Genomic DNA, 10630 nt, shown 5'->3' on the forward strand with positions numbered 1-10630 from the left:
CGCTTCTGACTCCGACCCGTGTCTCCGACCGGGGATACACCGAACCTCTACTTACAGCTCTTCTCCGACTGGTATAGTCAGAGCCGACTAGGACCAACCGACCAGGGACGCCCACTCAGTAAGGACCAGGTAACGGGTGGAGCAGGTAAAATAGGACACTTAAGTCAACCGCAATACCAAGGACCGTACCCTGCACACCTGTAGGACGGTAACCGACAGGACATGTCAGAAGGGTACCCTGCAACCTTCCAAGCATGTCAGAACCCAAGTAGTGTTGTGGGCGCCGACATTTGCCCTACAATGTTGTGGGCGCCATCAACTCCCATACTAGACAAACGCGGGCTCCCCCCACATGCCTCTGGACATCAACAGTGTTGTGGACGCCATCATTTACCATACATGGTGAATACGGTAAAACCTCCCACGTGCGTCTGACAACAACAGTGTTATGGACACCTACCATCATGTTGTACCCGACGGCGTGAGCAACAAGGCTTAGTAACATACGTACTCTCTCGCGCGTGTGCTTGTAAGGCCGTCCCCTTCATCTATAAAAGGGGATAGCCTCTCTCCCAACAGAGAGATCCCTAAGTTCACTCACACACAACAATAGAACCACTAGGTTCAAACCTTGAGCACACGCTCAATCACTCAGCGCACATAGGAGCTCCCGTCACTCTCGGTCCTTCAGACCAGAGTCCGACCGGACCTCTTGTACCCATCTTTCTCCTTTCCATTTGTAACCCCACAGCAAACTTCGAGCACCTGGGCTCAGGAATAAAGTCACCGACCGACACAAACTGGACGTAGGGCATGTTGCCTGAACCAGTATAAATCCTGTGTCATTGAGTGCTAGGCCACATCCGACCACAACATATGGCAAAACTATAAATATTTATGTGTTTGTCACTTTCTGCACCGACACAACCTCTTAGTAGAATTTCTCTAAAATTATCTAGAGGATCTGTATGAGCCCGATTATCTAGAGGATCTGTATGAGCCCGATTATCTAGAGGATCTGTATGAGCCCGATCTTTTGTTCCAAAGGGTTTTATAGGAGTTTTTCTATAGAATTTCAATCCTTTAGAATTTCTCATTTTTCTTTGTTCGAAAGGGGACCTTACTTTTTTTCTACGTGAGGCAAATTAGTTCACACCAAGAGATGTGAAATGGTGCATTTGTTTTACTTTGCCTTCATCAAAAAGTAATCTCTTTGTGTGGAAAAGAATACAATTCCAGCATAATATTGGGTCAAAACGTCTCAAATTTAAACAAATTTATACAAAAATGTATCAATATTTATGATACCAAATAAGTATCATTGGATTCAACATGTAATATATTTTCAAGATATATCTATTTGGTGTCATAAATATTGATATTTTTCCTCTAATTCTGATCAAACTTTGGATACTTTAACTAAGAACAGAACTAGAATTACACCTCTTTCAAGATGGAGAAATTAGTTCAAGAATAACTTATGCATTTTCTCCTAACAAAATACGTGATAAGTCAATTTCGCAAGCTAAAGGAATGATATCTACTTGGAACTATTGGCACACATTTATCAGAACCTTGCGACGAACACAAGAAATAAACATTTAATCTCTTTGACTTTGCTGCAGCGACATATATCAATCAGTGAGGTGAGCCTTTAGGAAAATGGAACGGATAGTCTCGTGGCCATCAATGGTGGAAGTGGAGGTGGCACCAGCTAGCCGCCGCAGCATGCTCTGTGGTGGCCACGCCGCCCGTACGAATCCAGAGTTCGTAGCTAGCCAGGACAAGTGGCTGGTTCGCATTTGGACATGCCAATCACCCGACGATTTTAACTAGTACCGGAAATGCCCTTCCGTAGGCCGTAGTGATATGATCAGAAGAGGATCAGGATCAACATTTTTTTTATAATTTAAAAAAGATAGACAGCAGGTAGGAAGAAAGGTCACAACAACATTCACGCCTACGTTGTATTATTAAAAAAAAAACATTCACGCCTTGTCGAATCCACACGTCAGCTTGTGCATTGAGCTCTAAATATCCATACCAAATATACATTGAGCTCTAACTACATCAGGCTTATTATAGCAGATGTGATATCCCCATCATGGTGACTATGACAGTATTTGTACTACAGACAACTTGAGAAGATGAAACTCTTCTCAGCCACTCTCACCCACCCTTCCTCACACCCATGCCATCACAGAACACCGGAATTATGTACAACGACGTTTCAGGCCTTCAAAATGTCATAAAATGCAGAGGGCCGCTTCCGTTTCTTCAGACACAGCTCCTGCAAGCAGAGGGAACTATTTTTCATTCACATGTTTAATTATTACTAATTCCCCAGAGTTCTACAAGCACAAGATACTCCAGAGTAAAAGCTTCCGCAAAAAACATGCTTATTCCCTTACCAATTAAATCTAAAGTTCCCTTTTCATAAACAAGTTGTGTAGCTTTTTTTATTTACACTGTAATACTAAATACTTCTCTACCTTATAAATCAACTTGTTCATGTTACCATGTACTCCGTATGTACCCAAGGTATAGAACAGGTCATTTGGTGCTCTTCAAGCAGCGTTAAAAGACAAGTGGCAGCAAGCAAACTTAAACTTAGTGGATATGACCAGATTCTCTGCTGCAACCACAACTACGGAAAGCAAACTTAAACTTAGTGGACATGACTATATGACCAGTACCTCCACTGCAGAAGCCACCCTCAATAAGCTTGCCTCACCCCATGGACGGCCTATCAGTTGCAGACCTATAGGAAGGCCCTGCTTGTCATGACCAACCTGACAGGAGAGCGACATGTCACCAAAGTATAACTTTTGTGCCTCTGATCCATATTAAGCCAAACTCATCGATTTTCTTATACAAGTTCCCAAGTTGTCTATCAGAAACAATGGCAATGCTATTGACATCAATAATACAAAAGGTTTCAGTATATATATATCGAGTGGTAATATTATGGTCAGGCTCCGGTATATATAGACCACAACAGGTAACTAGAAGATGAAACAAGTATTTGTATGATACATTGATACCACTTACAGGCACAGTTATTGCTGGGAGACCAAGAAGGTTCCCTGCTATGATGAATCGCATCAAGTAAGCTGCAAGCAAGAGCAATGTTAGAAAAGGCGTGTGTTGTCATCTCTGTAGAACAAACAACCATACTTACACTGAGTATCAAATAGGTTATATCAAGCCAAAAAACAACATATAATTTTCTTAGTAAACCACCTAAAAATAATACAGATTGTGAACAAATCTTCCCAGTTCCCAGTCTAATAAGCATGATTTGCTATACACAATGAAATTAATGAAACCACCCAAGTTCTGTTCTCTTCAAACTTAATGGTTTATCGAGCAAGCAAAAAAAGGAACCATTTTGTGTTCTCTTGTACCAGCTTGCTTGATTAGTTGGTTGTAAAAAACAACAACACACACTACCTGCCAAACAACACATATCTTACATCTGGTTTTCAGCATCTTTTCGTCAAACATAATAGCATTGTGAAAACCACTAAAATTAATATAAACTCTTTTTTGACAAATTAAAGATCTAATTAAGATGCCTAAATTACAGTATCCTGCTCACAGTTTACCTGACACAACATAATTTGACTCTCCTGACTTCAGAGCACTTGGAGGTATTTTTGGAGCAGTAATGCTGGAAAACAGCACAGTTGCTTAGTTATTACAGCAATACAAAGCTTCTTGATGTAGAATAACCATGCATAATTTGAGGTGCACCGTGCACCATCGTTTTAGGGAACATAGATATATACTTGTAGATCACATATGTCACTTATTCCTGTCTATTTGAAAAGCGTATTGACAAAGATCAGTTCAGGGATATTGTCTAGAATTATGTGCTTCACTTAGGCTACAACTACATATCTAACTATTTCTATGCCACTGACAGTGGCGGAAATTAACTACAGGAACAAAGAGGGAAGGCGGAGGGGCGCAGTCTATATAATTGAGCATTAACCACCTACGAATAGTACCAAAGTTACTGTTTAGATAAGATAGTGGAGAACACATTGGGCAGGAGGGACATGGGCCAGCTTGGTCTAACCAAGCTCCACCCGTGCACACTGATGTATTTCCAGATAAGATATAACTCCAAAGATCTCTTTTACATTATAATCCATTGCTGAGAGATCAAACTTCCTCAGGTTTGACTACTAGACTCGACCAGGGGGAGAGACGTCCCCCTGATTTTCGTCTTAAGAAGATGGTGCCGTGACTCGAACCCGGGCTGGCTCAGCCAACCGCTTCTTTGGCGTGTTGTGCTGACCAGTTGCACCGTGAGAGTGTTGGCCAGGTTTGACTACTAATATATATTAAAAAAACATTATATAGATTTGTCATGTGAAAAATAGCATTAGATTTTTTTAGGGTACCTCGAGAAACTTTTAAAATGTAAATTTTTTCATGTGATAAAAAAACTTCTGCATTTATTACCCAGTTGTAGGAGTTGCTATGACATCGACCTTCTTGAAAGCTTCCATGTGATAGTGCATTATCCTCCTCCTATATAAGCCCCATCAAAGGTACATTAAGCGCATGTTTAGCACAATATAGGAAAAAGAAACAAACAGTTATTACGATAGTAGGTCATTAACAGATACTTGAAAGTTTAGGTTCAATTGCACAAATCAAGATAAGCTTAAAACGTAAACTGAATTCATAACCTCTAAGCATGCTCATGTTCACCTTATACTTTGAGAAGCCACATAATCAGTTGCAGTGAACGACCCAAAAAGTGCCAAACTTGTTCGAGTATCCAGCGTAAACTCAGTTTTCCTTCTGGAAGAGACAAGGAGAATGAGAACAATAGTACAGCACAGAAAATATTTTGCTTAAGATAGCCCATTCTAACAAATAACTTAAATTTTCAGCATGTTGCAGACCAATAATTTCATGAAGTGTTTCCCCTTGGAAGGAAATGCCATAACTACACTGGGGATAACATTATGGAAATGGTATCCATCAAACAGATAGGTACCCTGCTTTGTAATGAGGATTCAGGTCACAGAATGACTCTGAGCCAATTGAGACAACATGGGCAGTACGCATCTCTTCAAGCTCTGGTAATGTTATCTCCTCTATCTTCAAAGAAGCAAATCAGGACTTGTTAGTTGAGATGTTAGAAGAGATGAATGTGCATATACAATAGATACCATGTGGTCAGCTCAATATCAGTTATGAATTAGAGGAACTGCAAACACAATGAACATATAGTCATAGCCACTAGGTTGAAGTTGATGGCATTGATTTATCTAAACATAACTTACTTATATACATCAAAAGCCACATCATAACACAGATGCTTCTATTCTGAGAAGAGTTTGTCCATCTTAAGTCTAAGTGATTTTTTTTATATATATAAGAAGGCAAATGATCTATTGTAACTTCTATATCTATAACTAAGAGAAACATTAATCCTGCATTGTTACATCTAAGTCATTGAGATAGAATGGGCTTACTTGACATCCGAAAGCGCTGCAGAGAAGTTTAAGTGCATCGTCACATGTACTCGATATCTCATGATCAGAAACATCATTAAACCACTACAAAAGCAAATTTCTTTTGAGAATAGGTAGGGACATACCAAACTAACGTTTGAAGTGCACAAACATACCTCTGTATATTTTCCTATTTTAACTGATCCCAGGATATTGCTGTTTTCTGGAGACAATAAATTTGGGACACATAGTGGCGACTGCAAAGAGGAAAGAAACAGAAATGCAGATGCTGTGAGCTCAATCAAATGTGCTATATTCAGCAAAAAAAAAAGTTATTTAGTTATAAGTCATGCTGGATTTCTGGGGAACAATAGAGAAGGTTATCTAGCAAAAAAAAAATGTTATCTAGCAAAAAAAGAAGCTATCTAGCTATGGAAAACAACAAAAAATTTCAATCTGATATCATTTCAAAGGCAACTGCCTAAGGCTGATTGGTATAATCTGACAGCATACACGGCACATGAAAGGCATACCAGCATTCTTGATATTTAAAAGGCAGGAAATATTAGAATGTATTCCCTCTGTTCCAAATTATAAGACGTTTTGGCTTTTCTAGATACATAGCTTTTGTATATGCACTTAGATATAAGTATATAACACTACGTCTAGATACATAATAAAAGCAATGTATCTAGAAAAGCTAAAACGTCTTATAATTTGAAACGGAGGGAGTAATATCTTACTGGTCTAAGGGTAAGCTTATTCATAGGTCTTGAGCCTGCTATTGCAGAATACCTGAAATTCCATATAATACAGTTAACAAATATCCAGTTTTATCAACAGGATAATCAAACATTACCCAGTATCACAAAAAGAAGCATTGGCAAAACTTCTAACTTTCTCAATGAGACACCTAAACTTAACAGGCTTATGCAGGGGATCTCATGGTATCATATAGCACACCAAGTAGCTTACACTAGTATAGCATCCTCAACTGATGATACAAGAGGAGAAGCAACTTCAACAGTCCCAGAGTCACAAAGTACCCTGCAAACAAGATATATAATCATACAACAAGAAATTGCAAGACTTTGAAGGATTTTTAATGAGATTCAGTATAAGATAATTGCATGTAGCAACTAAATAGTCTAACTTGGTTGATTTTTGGACAATACCATGCAAAATAAAACAATAAGCTGTTTCAGACCACAGTGGATGCTAGCTTGTGACTAGAGCAGCTTATTTTAGTAATCTTGGAAGGTAGTCCAATGCATATATAACAAATATGACAGATAAAAGAATAACTCTTGTAAATAATCAATTCAATAGAACTTGTTTTTATTACCCAGTCATATCTGTCCTCCCATATGTTGTCTTGAAACCAACAATACCACAAAGTGCAGATGGAATTCTAACTGAACCTGTTGTAGGTAAAAGGTACCAATCAGAGACAGACTACAGATAAGAATCTGTGACAATTAATATTGGGCTTCTATATGTACAAACCTCCACCATCTGTTCCAATTGCTGCTGAGCATAATCCTGATGATACTAATGCAGCAGGACCAGATGAAGAACCACCAGTATATCTATCAACCGAATGTGGATTTCTTGCTGTCCTGAAAGAGAAGTTAAGGAAAAGTGAAGATTAAGTGACAAACATAACAGAAGAAGAACTGAAGAACAAAACGGCAGATGAAAATATCTGATCATTCTGATAAATGGCAATTGTGGATTGCCCTTTTTCTTTTGTGACTTTATAGAGTAAGGTTCTTCAATCGATGACAGTGCTGAATATCATGTATATGTGCATTCCAGAATTCTGATTTTAACTAAGCTCTACTCGAGGTCATGGAGTTTGCATCCAGGATGTAGTAAGGAAACATTTTTTGAGCAATTTTTAAGAAAAGTGAGATAATATAGGAAAAGATGTCAAATTCTCTTGTATTCTGAATGTCTAGAAAAAAAGGAAGAATATTTATTTTATCCATGTATAACTTGACAAAGTGGCCATATATGAATATATCCTTTGGCTTCAACTAGAAAAACAACTACATTGTACATAAGGGTGAACATTTTTAACAGACTGAGCAGTTGTGCAACAATTGATCATACCCATAATTTGGATTGTTTCCAGTTACTCCAAGGCCTAGTTCATGCATGTTTGCTTTACCGATAAAGATGACTCCACATTTCCGCAACCGAGCCACGCAGACTGCATCTTTCTCCACAGTGTGGATTTGGTCAAAGAATGTTGTAGCACCTGCCATCCAATGAAAACATGATATGGATTGTACTTCTTGAACAGTGACACAGAAAAATATGGAAGCTGTCAATTAAACTAACCCTTTGTTGGATACGGGAAGCAGTCAATGTCATCCTTAATGGCAACAAAGACCCCATCTAAAATGGATATCGGATTTCCTGGGCAAAAGTAGCAACACATATCAGATGCGATTTTAAAAATGGAATTTCTACTTGAAGCCATTTGAATTAAAAGAAAAGAAGATTTGTACAATCATAAAGTGATTTTAAAAAATGGAATTTCTACTTGAAGCCATTTGAATTCAAAGAAAAGAAGATCTGTACAGTCATAAAGTGTCAACTATTAACAAATAGGAACATGGGTGGCTAAGTTTTGGCCAACCTTGCTGAAATCTCTTTGTGGAAGCCTCAGCTTGCTTCTTGAGATCATCTGCATTAAAATAGATCAACATTGGCATTGGGGGCTTCTTGTTGTTCCACTCTTCGACGCCTGCAATAACATACTCGGCAACCTATCCCATGGATGAGAGTTGAAACATCAAATTAAGATGTGGGAGGGCAAGTAAGCAACATTCTGTCCAATGATCCACTTACAGCTGAAGGAGTCGTGATCCCCGAGCGGTATGCATGTGCAAAGTCACGGATCTTCCAGTAAAGGAAAGGGGGATTCTCCTCGATTGTCCAACGAATTGACGGATCATACTGCGGAAGGCACTGTAGTGCTTCGTGGACTCTTTCCACTGGGTCCCTATCTTCATCTACAAGCACAACTTCTGGCTCTGGGTCTGAATAATTGGGGACAGCAACACAGAATTGACAATACACAGTGAGTAAGATGACACTTGTAGGAATAGACCAACCCAGAAATTGTGGCAAAAGCTGCATTATCGAAATGATCATCCAGGGGATTTGGAGCATCGGATTACATGGAAGAAGGAAGTGTTCAATGGAGTAGAGCGGTTTTTAGAAATATTGCAGATTTAGTATCCAGGGGTATGGCGGGGTGCCTCCATTACTGAATTTATCATGTTGCAATATTTCAAAAATTCGTAAAAAAAATCATGTATGTAGTACACAAAAAAGTTAATCATAGCTTCTGCAACAAAGAAGTTTCGGATTAGTCCACCATGTCAAGAAACAAATAGACAAGAAGTGAATCTGGCACTGTTTTTATCATGTAGTGACAGTAACACTTGTGTTTTTTGAATCTCAACATCAAGGATGTATTTGAGATTGGTCTTTTGCAGGCTTACTTACCTTATATGTACTACATAAATGATTTTTGTGAGAGATTTTTGAAACTTTGCAGCATTTTGGGTTAACTGTATTTTGGCTGACGGGGATGCCCGAACCCCAGGACACCAATGAATTATAGTTTTGGATAAAAAGTAGAACTTTCGTATAGGAATTATCATGATTATCCATACAGCAGAAGCTAACCCCTATAAATCTCCTAAAGCGGTATTATAAAGCTTTTTTTAGTAATATTCTGCTTTTGTGTAAATCTGAACTTTGCTTAGCAGATCAACATATACCATTAGGATTGTCTCGTGCTGCTACCGATGAAAGAAAATAAGTTAAATGTCATCAGTTTCAACATGAGGTAGCTGTGTTCAGCAAATTTAATGCGCTTCATAAGTGAGGTTTTAAGGTTCTGTTCTAAATGCCTAAACCTCTTGGCGTGGACCAAGGGAAGTAGCCTTGCTTTACTGATGGTTTATGTCAAAATGGTGGGGGTTTGGTTAGATGCTCAGAATGCAGTACTAGTATGTGCAAGTTTTTTTTTTTTAATTTTAATTTTTTTGAAAATGTATTATGTGTAAGTCAAGTTAATCATGTGAGAAGAAATGTAAAGTCAACCGTCAATCTGAGCAGGCGTGAACCAACAGTGGAAGAAAAAACATGCAGCAGGAAACGAAATCGAGAATCCTAATCCTACCCTGCGGTGGGAACTCCGGGTAGTACATGGGGCGCTCGGGGATCACCGTCTGCTGCAGCATCTGAATGAATCATAGAGAGGAGGCACGGCAGACAAAGAATTATTACGAGGAATGAAAATGAATGGGGGTGAGTCGACGAGGCGGGCAAGGGGATAAGGAGGGGACGGGGGAACCTGCCTGCGGCATGTTGTTCTGCGACTTGAGGACGGAGGTGATGAGTGGTCCGAGCAGGGACGACTCCATGAGCCAGAGGAAGGCCCTGAGGGAGAAGCCGGCGAGCTGCGGCGCCTGCGTCGTGGGCGACTTGTACCTGACGGCGGCGATGTCCACCTCCTCCACCGGCGGCATGGCACGCGGGCCGGACCCGGACCCCCTCCCCGTGGAATTCGATCCGCCCATACCGATGCCGCTGTAGCAGCAGAGCAGACGCAGGACAGCAGGAAGGGAAGAATGGAGAAGAATGAGTGAATTGAATGGGGGTTTAATTTAATGCGTTGGTGGGCGGAGTCGACAAAGCTGGCAGAGCAGGGCAGGGATGCAATGCCAGAGCAAGACGACGATGCCGTGGCGGGGACACCTCGGCACCGTTTGGATGCCGAAATGTTTGGTAAAATATTTAATGTTTTTTCGTTGTTATTTAATAAATAGTATTTAATCATAGTCTAATTAAACTTAAAAGATTAATATAGTAGATTTCATCTAAATTATGTAATTAGTTTTATTTTTTATTTATATTTAATGTTTTATACATGTGTCCAAAAATTTAATGTGATAAAAAAATTTTAAAAAATTTGACATTTTAGAGTGGAACTAAAGAGGCTCCTCCACATAAATCCAGTCGTACCCGCCGAGCCGACCCTACCAGTGTTTTCTTCCCCGCTTGGGCTCCTGCTGTGCTTTCATCATCTTCCAGAAGAGCTCCTGCAGACCATTGCAAGAGATTGATGG

General features: G+C 39.6%; 1 protein-coding gene across 1 annotated transcript; it reads right to left on the reverse strand.

Annotated features, from left to right (window-relative positions):
* Positions 1-1940: 1940 nt before the first annotated feature.
* Positions 1941-10234, reverse strand: LOC136494145 (fatty acid amide hydrolase). Its single transcript, XM_066490300.1, has 19 exons — positions 9860-10234; positions 9682-9742; positions 8337-8527; positions 8125-8254; positions 7824-7901; positions 7593-7740; positions 6984-7096; positions 6823-6898; positions 6453-6524; positions 6221-6272; positions 5654-5734; positions 5499-5582; positions 5018-5121; positions 4726-4818; positions 4474-4542; positions 3609-3673; positions 3052-3113; positions 2697-2792; positions 1941-2290 (listed from the first exon to the last, which is right to left on the reverse strand). Exons 1-19 carry the CDS (start codon positions 10079-10081, stop codon positions 2231-2233), a joined length of 1857 nt encoding a protein of 618 aa, XP_066346397.1. The 5' UTR covers positions 10082-10234; the 3' UTR covers positions 1941-2230.
* Between the last annotated feature and the right edge of the window lie 396 nt (positions 10235-10630).

The sequence above is a fragment of the Miscanthus floridulus genome, chromosome 11, assembly GCF_019320115.1.
Source record: "Miscanthus floridulus cultivar M001 chromosome 11, ASM1932011v1, whole genome shotgun sequence".
Classification (NCBI taxonomy): Eukaryota; Viridiplantae; Streptophyta; class Magnoliopsida; order Poales; family Poaceae; genus Miscanthus; species Miscanthus floridulus.